This window comes from Cimex lectularius, unplaced genomic scaffold (assembly GCF_000648675.2).
Source record: "Cimex lectularius strain Harlan isolate CLEC.00 unplaced genomic scaffold, Clec_2.1 scaffold290, whole genome shotgun sequence".
Lineage (NCBI taxonomy): Eukaryota > Metazoa > Arthropoda > Insecta > Hemiptera > Cimicidae > Cimex > Cimex lectularius.
In genome coordinates, this window is record NW_019394207.1 from 659,935 (window position 1) to 683,149 (window position 23,215).

The 23,215-nt window shown below is 39.3% G+C and overlaps 1 protein-coding gene across 1 annotated transcript in view; it reads right to left on the minus strand.

The window, feature by feature from the left end:
* Positions 1 to 1,616: 1,616 nt before the first annotated feature.
* LOC106668552 (synaptogenesis protein syg-2-like) overlaps positions 1,617 to 23,215 on the minus strand; it is a 269,026-nt gene continuing 247,427 nt past the window's right edge. The window contains exons 6-14 of the mRNA XM_014397411.2: positions 20,275 to 20,419; positions 20,012 to 20,142; positions 19,745 to 19,904; positions 19,374 to 19,673; positions 12,425 to 12,721; positions 8,514 to 8,753; positions 8,300 to 8,454; positions 2,075 to 2,289; positions 1,617 to 1,994 (exon numbers count right to left, since the gene is read on the minus strand). Coding sequence (XP_014252897.1) covers positions 2,092 to 2,289; positions 8,300 to 8,454; positions 8,514 to 8,753; positions 12,425 to 12,721; positions 19,374 to 19,673; positions 19,745 to 19,904; positions 20,012 to 20,142; positions 20,275 to 20,419 — 1,626 coding nt within the window. The 3' untranslated portion in view covers positions 1,617 to 1,994; positions 2,075 to 2,091. The remainder of the gene's footprint in view (positions 1,995 to 2,074; positions 2,290 to 8,299; positions 8,455 to 8,513; positions 8,754 to 12,424; positions 12,722 to 19,373; positions 19,674 to 19,744; positions 19,905 to 20,011; positions 20,143 to 20,274; positions 20,420 to 23,215) is intronic.

Here is a 23,215-nt window from a genome sequence, read left to right on the forward strand (position 1 = left end):
CTACTTATGTAATCCCCAATTGAAAAGTTTGTTTGTCCTGATGTGAAAAGTTTTTTCTCCTGTGGAAACTGATTTTATGGAATAAGTACGTACTGTTTTGTTTTCCAAATGTTTTTTTTTTCATTACAAGTTACTCAAACATGAAAAGCGACATTTTCTCCGGGAGTATTCCAGGTATATTTGAATTTCATATTAAGTTTTCACTTGAGGACTGAAAATGGAAAACGCAGTTAGTGACTTTACCAGTCATAGATTTTTCGCTCTCCTTAAAGTTTTAAATTTTGAAAATTCATGCGTTTTCCATTTCCAGTCATCAAAAAATAATAATTTTTATATGCATTCCCAATGCACCTAGAATTCAACACAGCATGCTTGAAACTTGTTGAGACAAAAAAATAAGTTGACTTATTTAGTCATAAACAGATAAAATGGGATCATTTGGAGTTGTCTAACTTACCTGTCTTTCCAAAGGCCAAAGGAATTCTGATGTTCTTTATTTTTTTAGCTCTTATAATCTACCTCACCTCTTTCGTTACTAAATTCTAAAATTTGGATTTTCGGCTTATGCTATCTATAGCAGAATTTGCATTGTTAAAGTGTTTTACAGTTCCTATGTGTCTATAACAGTTGTGGCGTATGTAAGTAGAATGTGGTACTGTGGAAAGGACTCTTAATACATAGAGTACGGTTTGATGCATTTTGCGTCAATGTAACTGTAGTTGGAGCTCAATAACTACAACTACATCTACTTGTAGTTGTAGTGGCAACTACTTTTTGCAACTACAGTAGTAGCAGTTACACATTCGAACTTCGGTAGTTGCGGTAGAGAAAATAGGAGTTGTGGATGGCCAACTACCAACTAGTAGTTGTAGTGGCAACTACTTTTTGCAACTACAGTAGTAGTAGTTACACTTTCTAACTAAGGTAGTTGCGGTTGAGAAAATAGTAGTTATGGATGGCAAACTACCAACTAGTATTTGCAACTACTTAAAATGTAGTTAATGGTTGTAAATAACATTTTTCTAGAGTTTAGGTTACAACACGCAGTTGTAGCTTGGAATTACTGAGGGTTTTTAAAAGTAGTTACCTATGTAGTTAACTACTATTAGTAGTTAACTACTGACACGCACAACACTGGTGGAGATGCAGCTGTCGGCACCTGCGTACGTGGAACTCCCGTACCTCCCTCGTCTAAATCAAGCAAGTACGGGGGGGGGAGAAGCGTTACGTTTTTGTTCGTTCTGAATGGTATTACTCCCCCAAGCATACCGATGTTTTACTTCAAACTTTGAAATTTGGGCCTTACAGATCCTTGTAATCAAACAAAGTATAAGAACACGTATTGTGTTCATTATGGCTTTCCATTTACAACTCTGTAGTAATAATTTTGTAAGGATTAATGTTTTTCAAGCTTACAAAAAGTGCCTTAAGTGGTTAGTGAAATATTTAATAAAGAAAAAAGTTTTCGTTTTCATTGAAAAGATGTTTGTAAATGTTGCAAAAAGTATGCACATTAGTAATAAAATGCAACCAATGAAATGAACAAATTTAATCGATTTTATTGACGGATATAAAATTTCAAGGAGATTGAGGATTTAATGAAAGATTTATTCTGGAAAATATACCTTTATTTAACATCACATATTATATTTACAACATATCAAGTACATAGAAATGTGTAACCAATAAAATTTACACAAACGAAATTGTCACCTACTTATTGCATCGGTACATACTAAAAATGTAGTACATACAAATTTGCAATAGAACAGTTTTTTTTTTAAATTGTTTTATTATATTTTTGTTTAAATACTTTTAAAGATACGTCATGTCAAGGGTCTTTGAATAACACAAAGTTGCGACTAATTTAAAAACGATGCACAATTAAAGAACTTGTCGAAGTCTGTTTATAGGGCACAGAAAGAGCTAACATCAATACTTGCCTGGTTTCGATTAACTGGACATAGAATAGAATAATGAGTCTTAATAATTTCCTGAAAAAAACGAAGCTTGAATGTATTGAGCAATTTTAAATGGTAAATAGTAACAGTGCATTTATATAATAATGCGATACCTTGGTCGAAGCCAGTTTTAAACGCAACTTTCCTGCTGGCTGCCCATCAGCGGCGTCCTTACTGATATGACTTCTCTATGAGTAGGAATAGCTTTCCCAGACGTCGGCTGAACGTTTTCCTCCATCGTCGAGTAACAAATCGGACCCTCTCCGGATTTGGACCTCATTTCCGTTCTCAAACCGACGCGGCCTTCGTCGAATGACAAATCGTTCCCCTGAAAAGGACAAATATAAATTTCCTTTCGGAACAAAATTATATAAAAAATGGGGCCGCGTCGGGGCTGGGTTGCTCATCGATGTTACGACTGGGGTGGGGTTTTTATGAAATGACATCGAATGGTTGTAAAACCCACAGGTCTTAAATTAGACTTGGGCCTGTCTTTTGCAATTGATAGTCCCGTATTTTTTATTATTATTATCAACTTTCCCATCTAATATGTGAATTTTAATTTAATTACGAAAGTTTATTGTGTAATTTAAATACCAGGTTTTTTCACAAGGTTCAAACTAGACATTAATACTATATTTGACTTGATTTGTTCCTTCCACAAATGTATTGTCACAACAATTTTTTTTACAATTACAATTTTACAAATTTTTAATTTTCGATACACTTTTCTCCGAAACCAATCATATTAAAGTGATTCATTTATAATTTCATAGAACAATAATAGTTAAACAACTGTAGCGAGCAGTATATTTAAACAACACCCAAGAGTGGAGAAATTATTTTTTATATAACAAATACATAAAAAAATTAGGTTGGTACCAAATATTCTCAATTCATTAATTTTGAAAATCCCTAACGGAATCGTAGGTTACTAAGAAAAATGATAGTTCTCAAGAGATTCTGAGCTTTATAAATTCTAATAATTTTTTGATAGTAGCGAATCAAGTGTTTTGGTGTACCGTGTCTTATGCTATTTGTTGAAGAACGTTGTATTTTATTAAATCCATTAGATTTCGTGGTACAATTGACCAAATACCTTCTTTCAATTAATTAATCTTTATGTAAGGTATTGGTTGAAATGGTTGTATTTTATAGTATGTGTCAAAAACTACCTTCTTAACTAAAACATCGTCTTTCAAACCCATGTCGCATACTCTCCATCATATTCACACGATTCTTTGTCCATTTTGTAATGTAATAGTCGAAAAACAAGCGTCGTGTTTTTGAAAAGAACACAGACGCTAAGAAAAACAATGATTGTGTAAAATCGCATCACAAATTTAGGTACAAACAGCATTAAATATTTTTAAAATTATTTTTAATTACGTGTAGTATACTAACACAAATAAAACAAAAAACGATTGGTTGTAATGGACCAAATAGATTTTTAGAAAATTGTACCGAGAAATGGCAACTTTTTGGCTTCTCTGATCAGAAAATCGCTTCTCCTGAAATATTCTATTTTCTCACCTAGAATCTACCTCATATTAAAACCATTGTTTATTCATTTTGTACAAATAAAATACCTAAACTATCGTAAGAAACTAATAGTTTCTAAAAACTTAGGAGCTGAAAACTATTTGTACAATTAATTGTTGTGTAGAAATAATTGTGGAAAATTGTATCACACCTTTGTTGTTGTTATCATTTCTAGTTTTTTCCCACTGATTTATCTCGTTGCAAGTCATTGGTTTTGATTCTCGGTCTTGTTGTATCATTTCCTAACGCTGTAATTATTACGTCACCTGTTTTCGGAAAATCATTGGTATATAACGAATATTGGACCTAGTATGCTCCTTTGGAACATTCCAGCATTTATTTACATTTTTAGTTGTGAATAATGATATTCTTGCGTGCCTTAGTGCTGTCTGCCAGCTAAGTAAGATGTCATAATATTTACTGCTTTTATAACATCCATCTTAGTTTACTTCAATTCAGACTTTGTGACCTTGTGATCCTGACCTAACAGTAGTACAGATTCATACTATACGAAGAAAAAGATTGGTTGTAGTAAACCAAATAGAATTTGAGAAAATACCCAAAAATGGCAACTTTTTGGCCTCTATTTAAACAAGTAAAAGATCATGAAATATTGGTAAAATAGAGTAAGAGATTGATGTCTAACTAAAAACTCCTGAGAAAAAATGTGTATCAAAATTAAAATTAATCAAGGCGAAGTGAAGTGAAAAAGGCAAAATGATAACAAAAGTTAATTCTAAAATTTTGATTATTTTATTTAGGAAAAATGTAATGAAGGTTATCTGTTATTAAATTAAATTCTAAAACATAAGAAAAGGGATTTTAAATAGGAAAACTGAAACCTTTTTTATTTCGGTGAATAAATGCATTAATTTGGCAACGAAGTTTTTTTATTAAATGAATAAACTAATGTGAAAAATAACATTTTTCTTGACAGTATTCTGAAAAAAAGATATTTACGTTTTTTTGATTAGTGGCAAACCATTAAATAGGCCCTGACATAATAAATAATTATCATTCTGTATGCTTAGCATCAGCTGGCGGAGAAAACTTGAAGCGAGGTTATTTCCTAAGAAGAAGAATAACCCAGCGCAAACTACTTACATCGACATCACAAAGTACAATTTGAAGCTGTTCAACATCAATTATTTAAGCCGGAGACGTGTCCACGCACTTAAGCGAGTGCCAAGTATATCGTAAGAAATTCATTATTTCTTTACTTGTTACACTGAAATGTTTGGACATTATTCTCGTATTGCTAGTTTAAAAAAATCAGACGAATAAAGCAGTAACAACTTTTTTTTTTACTAAAGAGAATTTATTATATATTAAATAAATTTGAATAATATAAGAATATGTGCTCAATTTCATCAGCCGCACAAAAAAGGATATAAATCGGAAAGGGCGATTGCCCGAAACTTCTTTTTCTACATCAATTTTTAACTAAAATCAGTAGAATTTGGTGAACAGAGAAAATTTCAATATGTTAGTAAGGACTATAAACAATCTTTTTTATTACAACAATAGGGTTTGTTTTTCTCAATTACTGGCCACTTTATATTGACACAGGGAAACTGGAAAACTCTGGATGTATGGCCAGCACACCTAGACAACATGAAAATCTTGCTAATTTGAGAAGACAGATGCTGTTTTTGAGGGTTTGTAGTTTTGTACACCGTAAAGAGTGTATATCTACAGAGAGAGATCGGTTTCTATCAGTAATAATAATTACAATTATGGTGAAGTGCAATTATATATTATTTAATAGTTATTATGACCTTATAAGTTCAAACGGGCAGTATGAACTAATTTAGCGTGCCTGTTTCCACGACTCTTTACCTTTGACAGAGACTTTATGCAAAAGAGAGGTGGTCAAAGGGTGGAAAGAATGAAAAAAGCCTATTTAAAAACGAATGGCCATATTTTACCAGTAATAAACTCACGGGATAGGGGGTATACGTGAAGGGGAGGAGGTAGTCTGAAAATCCTGTATCACTTTTGTGCCATGTTGCACGTGGGACGAACAACTGTGGAGCATTAAAAAACCCCGAATGTAAAAAGGAAAATTACGCCTTGTCAGGTAATCATTTTACGACATGTGGGGGTCTCAAAAATTGATGAGACGGTTAATGTTTTGTCATCTTGGCACATAATCCTCCATAATCTTCTATAAAGATAATTTTCATTTCTTAAATCCAATTATAATTTTATTTAACCAGCTACAAATATGAACTATGAAATGTTATATTTGGGGAAATTTTTTTTGTTAAAAAAAAACAAAAAAAAAAACAGTTTATCCTTGGCAGATAAATATTTTATTTCAATAATTTCCACTTGATCCACTCTTTGGTCGTGGCCAGATGTTTTTCCCATTCTCTCACTCATCCACGAATATTTGCTGTATGTAGTTGAATGATAATAAAAATCTTCGTTATTAGAGTGAACAAAGGTATTTTTCAAATTTTTCTTGTAGTTAGTGTTATTTTTGTTTTATAAAAGTTTTTGTGATAGATTTATTTTGTGTTAACCTTTCGTGAGAATGTATTTAAATGCGTGAATGTGTAGTACATGAGGGTTGATATTTGGTATGATTTGGACAATGAGGATCGTGTTGTTTCTCAAGCTGAGAGCGCCTCCGCATACGACAGAAGGGTATTACTCCCGCAGCGTTGGTGTAGAGGCAGCTCAGCCCCGAGGGGGCAAGACAACCTCTCTCTCCGCTTGCCCATTCCGAGTGGTCGGGTCCGCATTAAGCATCGAACCGTATGCCGCGCGCAAAGTGCTACCTCAGCCGAAATACATCAGCCTGGTCTCCTGCTCACTCCCTAGGTAGAGACGAGTACAGTATTGGGACTTCCCCAGCGTAGAAACTACCGGATCCGCTCCAGCCGCGGCTTTGTTTAAAGTGGAATTGCTAACCACCCCCTAGAGGAGATCGACTACGGTCAAAGCCTCCAATCGAGCTCAGCCTATACCCACGTGCAAAGCAAACTCGAGTAGGAGGAACCGACCACTACCCGTTCCCATCCGCCACTACTCACGCATTCGAGGGACTTTTCAGCATAATCATAACGTCCTCAACGCTTATACGCTGTCGTCCGATCTGCCGTATCCCGTGAAGCCGGCTGTATAACGATGGTCATGAGCAAGTTTCGTACGAAGTTCACAGATAGAAGACATCCTCTTCTCTAATTACCCGCCAGGGGTCTCGCTACGGCCAACTACGAGTCCATTCCCACTGTAACAGGGGCTGAAACTTGGAACATTTCTGTTACCCCGTAGTACAGATGGCTATGCACCCTCCCCCGTCTATGAAGACAGGATCTTGTGCCCTAACCTTCGTGTGCCTCTGATAAGGCACCCGCCGCCCCATGCCGACCCGAGGCCGAGACGAGTACAGCTTGTGCATTAGAGAGGTTGGCAAGCACTCAGGGCTACACAATTATTTTGCTCCCGGACACCCCTCCCCATCCTTATAACGAAGAGTTGGGAGGGGTCACAGGAAACAATGAAGGAGCCTGGAGTGAGAAAGGGTGTAGAATTGGGCACCGAGTTATTTAGTGCTCAAGGGTGCAGGCACTAGGCAAATATTATGTAGTTACGTGGGACATCGTAAATGATCCGGAAGAGAAGGAGCCATACTCCCTCTCGGGCTCAACAACGAAAGGCAGCCAGCCAGAGCCAGCGAGGACAAGCCGTTGCAACTCATCGGATAAAGTCGACGGTCGAGATACCAGGGATGCTGTGGACGCTGATCGTGGTGAGCGTCCTTTGGGTAAGTCCCTTTGTTGGGGTATGTAGTTGAATGATAACCCAATTCAATCCCCTCATCCCAGATTTAGAGTTATGGACTTGTTAAATTAATTAAGATTTTGTATAGCTGTGTGCACATTTAAAAATGGAATTGAATGAAAATAAATGCTTAAAAATATATTCTATGATTTATTAGACATCCTAGAACCTCACCTTCACCACAGAAGAATAAGTATCGAAGCCCTTACCCCGACTACTCGCTTATAGCTTAGAGAAAAGCAAGCGAATCTTGAGATATTGTTCGGCCGTCACGCCATCTCGCCCCTTACAATATTATATTAACAATAACATTATGGGGCGTCGGTGGCCGCAACGGTTTAAGCGTTAGCATGGCGCTCATCACTGTAAGGTAAAGTCCCGTCGAATGCAGGGCCGCTGGATTCGAACCCGACATACTTACAAATGAACTTTTTTTCAAAAACACCGGCACCCTGAGGGTTTGTATGACCTCTGCTGTTGCGAACCCTCGTAAAAAAGCCTTCTAACATCAAATCAATAAAAAAATAAAATAATAATATTAAATTGCACCAACCTAGGAGAAAGGCATGCCCCGGCTTTATACGAGCTTATTACGATTACACTTTCCTACCTCCCCTTTTCGCTGATTAAATTTGTTGGGAAAAATGTCAAGTTTCTTCATTTTGATGTACAGTTGTAGTAAACTTTTTCTGGGGTAATTGCTCTCACCCCGTTCAATAAATCAATCTTGCTACTGCCGAATATGCTCTATACTCGTAGGTGACACTCATTGTAACTGTAAAATTACTTTCTTTCCGTTTAAAAATTCGACAACCGGTTGTAAACAAGACAAAACCCATATTTTAAATGACAACCGTCTTGATTTTTCATTTATAAAAGAAAATGTCAGAAAAATTATGTGAATAGCAACTTTTATTACAAGAAAAATTAAACTCTTTAAAAATAAATATATCCAGCGTTTCTGAACTCATTCATTATGAATTGAACAAAAAAACCTTTCCTACCTTGATTCCCTTAGTTTTAAAGTGGGTGCACATGTCTCCATTTTGAGAGTTGCCTTTTGGTTGGAGCGAAACATACAAAGTAGTGTTGCGATCCTTGTGCAGTTCCATCAATCCTTCTTTTGTAGAGCCATTGAAAACAAGTTGGTAATCCGAATCTAAAATAATTAAAAAAAATGTTAAATTCGAAATAAATAAAAACAATAAAATGGCGTACCTTTGTTGCAAGGGATGACATCCGGATTAGGGTCTTCGGAGTCTAGGACTTCTCGGACGTCCGCTCTCAGAGTGACTTTTGGCTTCTTTTTGACCGTGAGACCGTTTCCGTTCGATGTGCCAGTGGAAGAGTTTCTGAGTTTTAGCACACCAAAAACTACGATAGCACAAGTCACAAGGACGACCGTCGTTACGACCAGAACAACTACTATCGGTGTTACGGCAAAGGGGACAGGAGGCCCTGGAAAAAAATCAAAACTTTTAACGTTTTATTCTACGAGCTGAAGAAAAATGAAATGTAACCAGCAAATGGAGAAATATCTTTTAATTCTACTCTATTTTACTAATACCAAAACAATGTCTGTATCTGTCTTACGATGAAATACAAAAATCAAAATAATCCTAAAGATGTTTTTTTTTAATTTTTCTAATTTGGAGGCTTTAAATATCAATACAAATTATAATTTTGTGCGTAATATATGTTTTTTCTCTGTCGCAACACTGAAAAATTTTATTTTAAAGAAGACTTATCACATCCCAATGTTTGGTTTTTGCGAATTTTTCCCCAACAAAAATTGTCTGCTTTGCTAGATCAGCCTTTTCATAGGCGATATCTTCAAGTGTCCAAGAACTCACATAAAAAGGACTTTAATTCATCGATTTTTCAAGGATTGAATAACAAGTAGGATGCCTTAGGGAGTGGGAGGAAAAGTTGTTTTCAATAGCAAACACTACTAACAATAGATTAGTACAGGTGATATGCACTTATTTCTAAAAGCTGAGGAATAAATATGTTACATAAAAACAGTGGAATAAACTTGTACTTTCGATTATTAAAGAGGACGCACCTGCACCTAGATAATTTTTGGACCCATTTGTAAAGTTCACTGTTATGTTCGGAAAGGCATCCATAATACCCGAAGTTTCGTGTTTATTTTTGTTTATCTTCAACATTTATATTAGCACATTTCTTTAATATGTTTTCTCTTTTTAAGTTACTTATCTATAGGAAATTATAAATATATAGGAAATCCTTGTGTGATTGTACATTACAATTGTACAGATTGTAATGAGCTCCGACAGACGGTTGTAAATAATGTCGTGTATACTTCGGATGTAAATAAGATTCATTGGTGTAACCAAATTTTTTGTAGGTAATAAAGTATTTTCTATTCTATTCTACTTTCTAAAATCGAAACGTAATTCGTGTGTTGGAAGCAACAGAGTGGCTTTGGTGAGACTCCAGCGTTATACAGACAGAGGTATTATACAGGCCTAAGGATTGTTCTCCTACAATTTATTTTGGTTAAAATTAAATTGAATCCTCCATTCCGACCTGATTCTTGAGAAAATGGTCCAATTCTACCAACTGATTGGTGATATTAAGGTAAATAGACCTCGATGAGGGGGCAGGAGGCATTTATTAAGGGGCAAGTCTCGAGGCCATTGTCGTTTTGGAAGCGAGGTCGGATCACTTTCTTGACAAAAGGAATATTGCGGTTGTTTTAGACTTTTAGTCACATAACAATGAACTTTGGTAACTTATCTGAGGAGTGGTGCTTGGAAAAATTGGATGCCACTGTTCCACTCCGTATACCCAAAAAGTAATGTTTTGTATGGGGATAGTTAAGTTTTGTCAGTCAAAACGGATGTCTTCGTAGTTGTCCGAGTCTGCTGATTCCACGTCCAGTCTTCCGTCTAGGTGTAGTCTTAAGTATCTATCTAATGAAAGTGGGTACCTCCTTGCTGTTGATGTACAGTCAAGAGCAAGGCTGCTGTTTAATTTAAATGTTTTCCAACATTTTTCCTCCTTACACTCCTAAATATAACTGCATATTAAAATTAAAATGCATCAAGTAGAAGCGGAATAAAAAAAAAAAAATAAATAGGAAAAAACCAGCTGTTCTTCCGAAAAACTGTTACAAACGGCAACTGTTTGGCTCTTTTTAAACAACTTTTTCTTAAAACCTTGCTGAAATAAGGTAAATTTGTCAAAATTGGTGCTCAAAGAAAAAGTATAAAAATAATTCTAAACCAACTATAGCCATGAGAAACGATTTATTACAATGTATTATCTATTTACTGCCACTACTAGCATAAATTTAGGGCAGTTAGCTGATATCTGATGAGTTGCTTCTCGAGGATCGACTCTGGGAAGTTCAAGTTAGATAATACCATAGTTAATAGTAGAGATACGCCCAGCGGACCTAAAACTACTAATTTCAAACTCAATAAAAAAAGAATGGGAAAACCGCTGGGCTCGAAGAAATATAATTAACCCTGCCAAACAGTGGCAGGTTAAGAAAGAAGTCGGTCCCTGGCCCACGGAGAACGGTTCGAAAATGGAAAAGGCCATACTGACAAGACTACGCGTAGGTCATACAAGAATACCGCACGGGCACCTTCTGGCCGGAAAGCGACCGCGTAGGTGCCCGTTATGTAAGGATAGAATAACGGTCGAGCCCCTCTTCAAGTGCAGAAGGCTTGATGTATATAGACAATATTTTGACATATCATCGGACCTGTGCGTAGTCTTGAGGCACGGCAGCAGGCACAGATCGCTCTTCCGGTACCTCAGGGCTATAGGGATTTTTAAATGTATATAGTTTTATGTGTTTGTGTTGTGTCTGTGTTTGACTTTATGTTAATTTATTGGAATGAATGTAATTTATTAGCATGAAAGGAAGGGGTGATTTAACCCCGCCCCGAGGAATATCGAGTACTCTGGGGTGAGTGTGTGACGTCTGGAGAGTAAAAGTAAGTTATTAGCGAGAGTGGAGAGGGTTCAACCCCGCCCCGAGGAATATCGAGTACTCTGAGGCAGTGAAAGTGACCAGACCTGTATGTTTCTATCGAGTGTTGTGTTTGTGTTAATTTATCGTAATGAATGTAATTTATTAGTGTGAAAGGAAGGGGTTGCTTATAACCCCGCCCCGAGGAATATCGAGTACTCTGGGGGAATGAATGTGACCAGACATCTATGTTTGTGGTGATGTATATATATGTATTGTATGTTTTGTTTTTATTCTGTATTTGACAACCTGAGGTACAATCGAGAGACTAGCATTCTAGAATATCAACCTAGTATATATCTGAAATCAGAGAGTCAGTAACCAGATTGAGACGCTTAAATGGCTGCAGTTTAAAACAAAATATGCGCGAAAGAAAAGAAAAAGATGGAAAACACGCAGAGGGCCGGCGATGACCTCAGCTGTTCGTCGGCCCATAAACTTCCCTCTTATATAATAGTAGAGATTTGGAAGTGGAGTTTAATTTGGGATTAGTAATATGTCTATAGCACAATTAGTTTCTTGGATGGGATCTCAATTTGAAGCTCATGTCCAGATTCCGAATATCACTTCTGACTCTGTTATCGTGCATGTGCACATTTAAGCTTATATAAATCCGCAATCAGTAATCAATGAAACGAGTTTTTGATGAAATAGTTGACAATTTTTCTTTAGAATCCGGTTGGATTGATTTTAGGATTTTTTATGATGACAGACGTCAAATACGGCTCAATTTTATTATTTACCCATTAATTTGGTATAGTTTGATTCTACATGTGTTCCGGATTCAAAACAAGATTGAAAATTTTAACAAGAAATCTTTATCAACTTATAATTAATCGCACTATGGTTTTTACAACCGTCGTAAACCATCACTAAAAACAGAGCAAAACCTATAGGCAATTTTATACCAAAATGTTTGTATGATCTGCTTAAGCTAAGATCAAACAAAATCGAAAACATTAAAATGGATTTTTGCATGACAAATTTCATTTTTCTAAAAATTGGTTCATCATATAATCTGTTTTTGATGGATCCATTTTTTGTTTATTTTTCATTTGCAGAACAGTTAACCCAACTAGATCATATCTATTCGGACAATATGTACGGAATCAATGATTACCTGTTTGTTTTTCAGCGATTTTCAGCGTGAATCCTTCAAGTAAGACGACGTCACTCCTTCCTTTGTTGTTGAAGGCGTAAATCTTGAGTTTTAATATAGCTCCTGGCAGAAGTCCGTTGACGGTGAAAGCAGGCTGCCTCGCCGTTTGATTCATCGTCAAGTAATTTGTATCGTAATCGTAAACTTCCAGCTGGAAATACTGCTGTTGGCCTCCGTCGTACCCCTCAGCGCAATCGACTTCCAATGAACTCATCGTTTGGTTAATTAAAGTGCAGTTATACGGAGGATCCGGCCGACCTGGAATTAACGGATTTATTTTTTATTTTTTGAATGCGTTTATAAAATGATTAAAAGGGATTTATCGGGGAATAATGTATTTCACATGTTAACTGTTTGAAAGCTGTATGGATTAAATATTTTTCAAGCAATGATTTTTTTAAGGAAAGCTCCGATTTTTTGTTAATTAATTGATTAACAAAATTACCTTCATTCAGTACATTCAATTATAGACTTCTAAGCAGAGATATTTTTCTCAAGGAATAGCCAAACTGACGATACGAAAATATTTTATTAGGAAGAACATCAACAAGGGCAAAGGATCAAACTTCTACAATTTGATAAACCTTTTTTACACACACGTCTTCTTTATAACGAGGACTGTAGTTAAAAGTTTGTACAAAAATGTATGAGACATTTATCTTTCCAAAGAGTCATTGGAAAAACGGGAATGAGTACTATTTTACGCCGCAACGGTTGAATGTTCGTCTTATCTTGCCAATATTTCGTCGGCACCATGTTAAAATGACGAATGTGGATTTCTATATTTTTCAAGAAAGTAAAAAAAAACATATCGAACATTAAAGTTATTTAGTGAGTTTTTAAATTGAAATTCATTTAGACCTCAGAAAGTGTACCGATGATGTTTATTATCATTGATTTCATTTTCAGAATTTTAACAACTTAATAAAATTAGTTTAAAATATTTATTTGTCTCTTCACTGCATATCGAAATTTGTGATGGAGTGTCACTAAATAATGGGTTAAGTATCGGATGTGCAATTTTCCGGTAGACTGAGGTTGAGTTGGTAACATTACTACTACCTCAGGCAGGCAGTTCTGTGGTGTATGTTAATAACTTACTTCCACCTCATGTATTTAACTATGCGTGTATGGTGAGGTTTATGTTGGTAACTTGCTATAACCTGAGATCTGTAACTATGTTGAAGTATAAGCTGGTAACATTACTACTACCTCAGGAAGGTAACTACGCTGTGGGGTATGCTAGTAACTTAGTACCCCCTAAGGGTGACAACTATGCAGAGGTGCGAGTTGGTACTACTACTACTACTATATGTCTTTATTGTTTAATACATATACAAAGTTTACAGATCGGCAGAATATATTACAGAGCAAGAAAGACGTTCCTCATGGTTTAAAACCGTCTGAGGGAGTCTAGCACATAAACTTATATAACTAAAATCTCTCTTCTTAGTATTTACAAGTAATTATAATAGTATTTACAAAAGGAATACATGCTTTTTTCAAAAATTTCAGTAATGTAATAATAGAATATAATTATATAATAATAGCTGAAACATGATTGCAAACATATACATCTCTAATTTATGATTACCTATATGAACATAACTCAATAATAAAATAAACTAAAGGAAATAAAAAAGTAAAAATAAATAATAAGAAAGTACATTATCTACCACAAGAGATAATAGTAAAAAACAAAAGAAATAATAAGTGTTTAAGATATAATATTCAGGCCGAAGATGAGCTTTTCTCCCATTCAGGGGAATCCGACAAAAGAAGCCGCCTCCACCCTCACCAGGTGCCTCTGATTCTGACTCTAAGAGAATAAGCCTCTTGCAGAAATTTACCAACACAGTCCAATCCTTGCCATTAATATACTCTAGCAGAATCTCACTAGACAGAGTTTCCCTACCAAAATAGTGTTTCCTGACATCGGTCAGTGCAAGGCAAGTTGCCGAGAAATGGAACAAATCCTCCCGCTCTGTACCACTACAAAGATCACAGTTAATATCCTGCGGCTTGAAGTGTTTGTAGTTTAAGTTAAACATATCCCCCCGACACTTAATTATCCACCGCATGCTATCTAAGGGTAGCGAGAGATCCATTAGATAATTTGGGGATTTGAAAAGAAGCGCTCTATGGAGTGGGAAAATGTCTGAATTGGCCAGAGCTTTGTAATATTGTATCTTTATATTGTCTCAAATGGACCGTCTAACTAGTCTCAAACCATCCCTCCACAGTTCAACTCTGTCGATATTGTTCCGGTATAAGGACACGTCCAAATTAAATTACATGATATGCCTTTTTATTTTCTTAAACCAATATATACTTTATCTACAATCTGCTTGGCTAGGATCTTCGGGAGTCTATTGGTTGGTATCTTGCTAATATTTCAGTAGGCCGGCGGGAGTAACTATGACTCTCTTAAATAGCCTGACTCTTAAGTCTGCCTCGAAGGATTCGTGTCCGAAGAATCGGAGCGAGACCCCCGGGTGGACTACCACAATGACTGGGTGAGGGAGTCCAATAGCGAAGAAAGGGTCGTGATGCGAATATATCATCTCTGATGACTTAGCCTCTCACGATTAAGATAACCCCACCTCCTCGATGGTACCGCCGCCACGCCGCCGTGCGTTTCACCCTCCTTTTGGGGGAGGGGGACTCACGAGCTGGCATAACTAACGGGTCTATGTCGGCCAGAGGAACTATGGTCCTAAAAAAAGGAACAGGGTGTGCTGTTTCTCTCCGAGATGGTGACGGAGTCGCTACCCGACAGTGAAGGACACTAACGTAGACCATACATCTCTGGCACCCCTTAACCGGGGCCCACACAAGGGAGCAGCCCTCCCAAGCGCCTGCCGACCTGCCCATACTAGCGTGTAGGAGCAACCAATGACGGAGGCTGCCAACCCCATTCCCAGACTAAATACAGGCACGAGCAGACAAAAGAAGAACAATAAAAATAATAACCCCCCATCCTCAGATGGGGACCCTGTAATACAAACCAGGAGAAGTCCTGCCGGACCATCGTCGTTCATATGCGAGCTGTGCGACAGGTCGTTCACGACTGCCATCGGACTAGGCGTCCACAAAAGACGGTCTCACCCTATCGAGACGAACATGGAAGGAGCAGCCCAACTAACGAAAGCCCGTTGGACAGACGAGGAGATACAAATCCTGGCGATGGAGGAGCTGAGAGCGGAGAGGGAGGGCGAGCGCCCTATGAACAAGAGGATTCTACGCCTAATCCCGGGTAGGACCTTGGAAGCAATCAAGGGCCTGAGAAACAAAAATACCAAATACAGAGAAGCTATAGCGCGACTCAGAGAAGCCCCACCTGTGCAGGCACCCCAAGACCCCGGACCGAGTGTCGTACAAGGTGGCAATCGAAGAGGCACTGGAAAAAGCGATGACGATTAACACCCACCAAGCCCACAGACTGAGGGCGGTCGCAGCTGAGTTCTGCTTGGACGAGGTACCGAAGGTGGAGGAACTGGGAGCCTGGCACCGGGCAGTCTTCCCACCAGGTACCACGAATCCAAGAACAAGGGCACCGAGGGAAAGTCAATTGCATCCCCAATAAAAGGAAACAAAGGAAACGGGAGTATGCAAGGGTCCAGACGATGATGAGAAAGAACCCAGCGCGGGCTGCGCGAGAAATCCTAGAAGGAGGGAGGATATGTGTGCAGCACAATGAGACACAAGCTGCGTGGAGGCCTATCATGGAGACTAGATCAACCCCGTGGGCAGGCACCATCACCTGGCCCACCCAAAGTCACACCCAGTTGATAGAGCCGATCACTGCCCAAGAGGTGAATGAGGTGAAGCTGCCGATCCGCACCAGTCCGGGACCGGATAGATTTACGGAGAGAGTGTGGAGGGCAGTCCCAACCGAAATCAGGGTACTGCTATACAGACTCCTCCAGGAGATGGGGGCACTGCCCGACAGTTTACTGGAGGGCAGAACCGTCCTCATCCCAAAAAAGAAGGACCCCAGCCCGCAGAACTATCGCCATATTACGGTAGTGTCTGTTATAATCAGGCACTACCACAAGATTTTGGCACAAAGATTCTCGAGAGCCATCCGGCACGTCCCGCAACAAAAAGGATTTTCTGAGGGAGTTGATGGGACGGCTGAAAACATACTACTGTTGGACGCGATAATCAGGGACGCAAAGCGGCGCCTCAACTGCCTTCACGTGGCAACCCTGGACCTGAGAAAGGCGTTCGACTCGGTCAGCAGAGAGGGCCTGCTGGCTGTGATGGCGTCCAAGGAAATACCCACCAAGCTGGCTGAATACATCCGCAGTACATTTGAGGGGACTACTTACCTGGAAATCGAAGGAAGGAGGTCTGGCCCAATAAGACCAAGACGCGGGGTGCGCCAGGGAGACCCGCTCTCACCGGTCCTGTTTAACCTGGTAATGGATGACATCTTGGAGAGCCTACCCTCGGAGGCAGGATACCGGCTAGAAGGGCGCAGGATCAGCACCTTGGCACTTGCGGACGATGTGGTGATGGTCTCTTCCTCAGAACTCGGAATGAGGACCCTGCTGAGGGCTTTCGAGTCCTCAGCAGCCAGGATTGGCCTTGTAGTGAACCCAGGGAAGTCAACAGTACTCTCTCTCATCGCCGATGGCAAAAGAAAGAAAATGTATGTATCAGAGACATCACGTTTCTCCGTGTCCAGGGAATCCCTGACCCAGGTTGAGGTTCTGGACACATGGAGGTACCTGGGGGTCGACTTTTGCGCCTCGGGTGTAAAGGAGATGAGGCTGGAAGTTGAACTGGGTTCACTCTTACTTAAAGTTAAAGCGGCGCCCCTCAAGCCGCAGCAGCTTCTCTTAATCTTAAGAACATTCTTACTGCCCAGGTTTCTCTACGCCCTGGTACTGGGGAGAACCACAGCAGGGAGACTCACCTCCATCGATAAGCAAGTCAGGAAGGCCGTGCGTGAGTGGGTTCACCTCTCTAAGGATACCCCCACGGCCTTCTTCCACGCACCAATCAAGGATGGAGGATTGGGGATCCCTGCGATGGAGACCTTTGTACCAGGGAGCATGACCGGAAGGCTGCAGAGACTGCAAGAGAGTGGAGGTGCGGACACTCGAGCATTACTCAGGAGCCATGCAACCCAAACACACGGCGCAGCCCTACGGGAAGCCAACAAAGAAGGAGCCTCCACAGCATGGATCCAGAAGAACTGTAATGCCATCCCGGGGAAGGACTTCGTCCAATTTACCCGGACATGGGTAAATGCTCTCCCGACCCGAACCAAGATGGCGAGAGGCGAACGAGGTCACGGCAGGAACCTGCGCTGCCGCGCAGGGTGCGAGGCGAGGGAGACGTTGGCTCATGTGATCCAAAGCTGCTGGCGGGCGCACGGAGGCAGAACCCTCAGACATGATGCGATTGTGACAGCGCTCGCGGGAGCCCTTAAGCATAAAGGGTACAACGTCAAAAAAGAGCACCTCTTCTCAACGGCATCTGGGCGGTTCAAGCCGGACATCTTAGCAGCAAGAGACGGCCACGCCCACGTGTTGGACGTACAGATCGTGGCCGCTGGGCCGCCTCTACAGGAGCTCCACCGTACGAAGAGACTCAAGTACCAAGCGAACCAGGACCTCACCAGGCAAGTGGCGGAGTTGATTCAGGCGGAAACGACGTGTCTACGCTGACAATCTCCTGGCGCGGAATCCTGTGCCACGCATCAGGGCAAATACCTGCAAGATATGGGAGTAACCGTATGCTGGCCGGTCTGGTAACGAGAGTCCTTCAGGGGAGCCATACGACCTGGACAAGGTTTAATCAGACTACGTCGATGAGATGACGGCACAATCCTGGCGAAGTGAAACTAACGTGCGTGAGATCTCCGCACGGGACACAGTGTACAGTGCAAACACAGTGCGACTGAGAATGTCGGGAATCTGCTATGTACAGTAAATTAAGTAATGATGATGTAATCCTGGAACCGGTAGAGATCAAATAAACGTTTTTGATAGTCAACTATGCTAAGGATTGTGTTGGTAATTTGCTACAACCAAGAATGCTGAGGTGAATAATACCACCCCGAGTAGGCAACTGTGATGAGGTATGAGTTGGTAACATTACTATTATACCACCTCAGGTGGGCAACTATACTGAGGCAATTAATATTCCTACCATTTCAATTAGGCAACTATGCTGAAATGTGACTACCACCTCAGGAAGGCAACTATGCTAAGGTGAATGTATGCTCGTAATACCATTGTAAATTACTAGCAAAAAAGGAAAACAAATTACAATAATTTACTAGTTGAATCAGCACCAGGTCATTGACGTCGAAGCCTGTTTTAACAAATAGTTTATAATTTATGGTACGCTGTATTGAATCAGAATTTCTAAAAATCATGCAATCATTAAATTTCATGCCATGCAATGTTTTTATATTCGTTACTTTCCCATGGCACCAACTGCCAACGATATTATGGCGTTTTTAAACGTTATCAACGGAATGATCGAAACGAAAACTCACTTCTCACTCTTTAGTTTAATTCACTACTTTCGTGGTCCACTTGACCAATTAATACATGACAATTAATTAAGGGTTTTAGTGGAGATGAAAAAAAGCTAATGGCACGAGAGGGATTCGAACCCACGACCTTCGGCTAGATACGCTACTGCTCTACCACCTGAGCTATCGTGACCTCGATCCACTCGGACATCAACTCCCCATCTCAACTCATAAGGTGGGGTTGAGATGGGGAGTTAATGTCCGAGTGGATCGAGGTCACGATAGCTCAGGTGGTAGAGCAGCGGCGTATCTAGCCGAAGGTCGTGGGTTCGAATCCCTCTCGTGCCATTAGTTTTTTTTCATCTCAACTAAAAAGCTTTAGTTTAATTTTGTAGTTAAATAAAGTCGGCTCACCAGCTGGAATGATGTGAAAAACACAGGGGTCTATTTGTTGGCCAGCGGAATTGGAAGCCCAGCACATCACAGTACCATAGTCCATTTCGTTCTGGGGCGTATACGAAAGCGTTGACAGCGACAGCTGGAGAGAATTATGGAACCTCGAAGGCGAAATTTCCATGTTTTCTGCAGAATTGTTGAAGGACCAGTGGAATCTATCGGGAGCCGGGAACGCTTCGACTTCACAAAGCACTCGGGCCTCTTCGCTTCTGCCAACGCCTATTACGCTTTTCTGCACCTCTTTACACATAGGTTTGTCTAAAAATATTAAAATGCAGAAAAAAAATATTGAGAGTTTAAAAAAAATTAAACTGCTCAGTTGTACTTACACATGACTTTGAGCTGGACGGCGTTACTTTCTCCGTCTCCTTCCACATTGGAAGCAATGCATGTGTAGTTTCCAGATTGGCTTTTTCTCACCGATTGTAAAGCGAGATCTTTATGGCTTATTATCACACCCCCTTTTTGATTTCCTTGCACGATGTGATTCTATAAAGTAAAAAAATTATTTTCTTATTGTTGTTAACAAAGGGACAGAATAAGCGCCGAGATTTAAAAAAATAATAATAAGTACAAAAAAATAAATAAAGACTTACGTTATGCTTCCAAATCACTTTATAAGCTCTAGGGTTTGCATCGATTTTGCATTCAAAATAAACATCGTTCCCTTCTTCAATTCCTCCCGGGTCCAATTTCGACCCGAATTCAAGTTTAATCTGAGGCACATCTGTCAACACATTTCCACCTCCTTCTTTAATAACATTGTGCGAATATCGATGGGTACACATTTTTTTTCAACTTTTCATTTTGTTGTTCGTAGTGTACAGAAAAATAAATATACAAAATTGTTAATACTTACACGAAACATCAAGTTTCCAAGTGTCCTCCAGCGCCCCAGCGGTAACGTAAGGATTATCTGCTCTACAAATGAGCCTTCCGCCGTTGTCGCTGATAATCGGTCTGAATTTTAACGTCGAAGACGTTATGTTACCCCCCTCAGACACCTAAAAAATATAAACATAACATTAAGAACATAGACTACCAAAACGAAATAAACGTCAAAACGTCCCCAAGTCTTTTATTTTGAATTTATTATTATTTATATATTAATCATCATTAAAAAACACCCTGGACCGGAGAAATTTTCTCACTGTACGAAATTAATGTTTAATCGTTTTTTAAAACACTTAGGTACAAATTCGTAGTATACTAAATAAAACAAAAAAGATTGGTTTTTATAGATTAAATCGACTTTTAGAAAACGATAATGCCATCGCCGGTTTTTTGCCCTCTCTTTAGACTGCTAATCAAACCGTTCGACCAGACAATTTCTCCTCCTGAAAAATTTATTTTTTTCATTTTTCAGTACACTTTTCATCTAAACTCTTCCTCATATCGAAACAATTTATTTTTTATTTTGTAGAATAATAATAGAAAAACAGTACTGAGGGATGTTTTAAAAAACCCATGAACGGAGGAATATGTACATTTTGTACTAAAAACAATACGTACGCGAATTTAGTTTATTGACAAAAATTATTAACTACAGCTATCTTGGCTACAAATTCGTAGTATACCAATATAAATCAAACAAAATGATACGTTGTTATAGACCCAATAGATTTTTCGAAAATGGTACTGAAGTATGGCAAGATTTTGGTCTCTCTCTAACATTCTAAGCGACTTTGAAAAACTTAAGAAAATACGGTCATTTTAGAGTTTGATGTTTAAGCCGAAAGAAAAAATTCTCCCTTAATAATATTTGTATAACTAACGTCTTCATGGAGTAAATTAGGCGTCAATGATTGGAAATAGTCATAATGGGAAAAATTTGACCTGGTTCCAAAAAGTCGCTTTACCCGTAAAAGTTGTATTTTTCATATTTCGGTACGCCTTTAAAGATAACCTTACAGATAGCTCCGACTCACAGTTAGTTGTTTTCAACGATACGAATTTCAAGTTTACAGCTCATCATCAGGTTGAAAGAATTTACAGCACGTCTCTCGACATGAATTGTAAAAGTGAACCCGCCGATCCCCCGCCAACGCGATTCCAACGAGAAGCAGGTTTCTAATGACGCTCAATTTTGAACGTGCGAAAAATGGGAATTATAACGCAATCAAATATTATATTAATAAATATTGTAAAAAAATAATTATAAATTAGTGATTTTTAAATACATTTATTTATCCATCCATACATCCACCGTTTCTTGGAGAAGCGATGCCTGCGGTCGTGCACACGCGGAGAAGAAGCGAGCATTCCGGCGCTTGAGAAGACATCCGACGGAGGAGAACCTTGCAAATTTTAAAGCAAAAGCAAAGGATAGCCTGATGAGGTATGTCTCTGAAATGACTTGCCACACCTCGGCAAAGGAAGTATGGGACAGGATCAGAGCCACTCTATGGCCGATCCAAACCTCCCGGTATCGAATTGACCTCCGATCGCGGGAGTGTGACGGAAGCCTCGGAGGTCGCCGAAGAACTGGCGCGGCATTTCGCCGAGGTGTCCAGTTCCGAGACTTATTCCGATAACTTCCGACAAGGGAAAAACGAGACGGACCGTTCTGAGATTGATTTCGGCGGCGGCACCAGTGAAGCGTACAACATGCCTCTGATGTGGGAGAGTTTGAGTCAGCGTTGGGGCGCGCCCGGAATTCAAGCCCCGGGTGTGAAAACATTGAGAGAAGGGTCAAACAAAGCACACCCTACATTTCCTCCAAGCACCGACCCGTCAGTAAAAACCAGATGATGTCCAGGGAACAGCCGATTCACGTCTTCCAGAAACATTACATTCACTGCTGGAGAATGACACTCTGAATGGTCTTCAAAATAAAATGTATGTGGAATGGGGCTTTGCAGTAATCTAACTGAAGAGTCGGGGAGAGCTCGTGAGAATACATTGAAAGTAACTCAGGAATGACCGTTAAAAAGGCTGAAACTATAGGAGGCATTTTTTTTTTCAACCAGAACTTTTCTGTTAGGACTACATCAACCAAAGCTTTGATCTTAGGCAAAATAGGGCTGTCGGAAGAAAAAATGTTTATGATTTTATTAATTGGTAATTTTTTGATTCTTAAGTGCAAAGGGGGTTCTGAAGATTCAGCGGAAAGTGATATGATTGGGGTACTTGGAAGAGCTCCGAGGATACGTCTGTAACACTTGTTACAGAACATTTGTATTTTGTTTAATGTGGAATTGGAGGCTTGGCCGTAAAATAGTGAGCCGAAGTCGACAACGGATCTAATGGTTGCTTTATAAAATAGTAGGCCATTTTGTGGATCTGCCCCCCCCATCTGGCGCCGGTAAGGCTACAAAGAATATTATATATTGGGTTGTCCGGAAAATAATGCAGGATTTTGGTATTAAACAAAAAAAAAGAAACTAGTTACTTTAAAGCAATGTTCTTTAATCAAAATAATATTCACTTTGTCGTTAAGCATCAAAATCTAACATTGCCATAACATCACATTTGGCTAAGGCAAGATTAATGTGTGTCGTCCACGTAAGTTTGCGGTCAATGTTTAAATCTGAAAACCTAACGTGTCTTTTGACAGAGAACTTGTTGAGCCCATTATAATTTCAATCAGTAAGTCTATTTTTCTTTTACGGGTAAACGGGCATATAACCGATTTAGCGTCCGATATCGTCAGACCGTTCCCTTCGAGCCATTTGTCTAAATTCGGAATAAACTCCACAAGTTTGTTCTTGCACATTGCTAAAGAATCTTCAATGACATAGAGACAAATGTCGTCCGCGTATTGTATGATTCGGATCCAGTCCGGCAAAATAGAAGGTAGA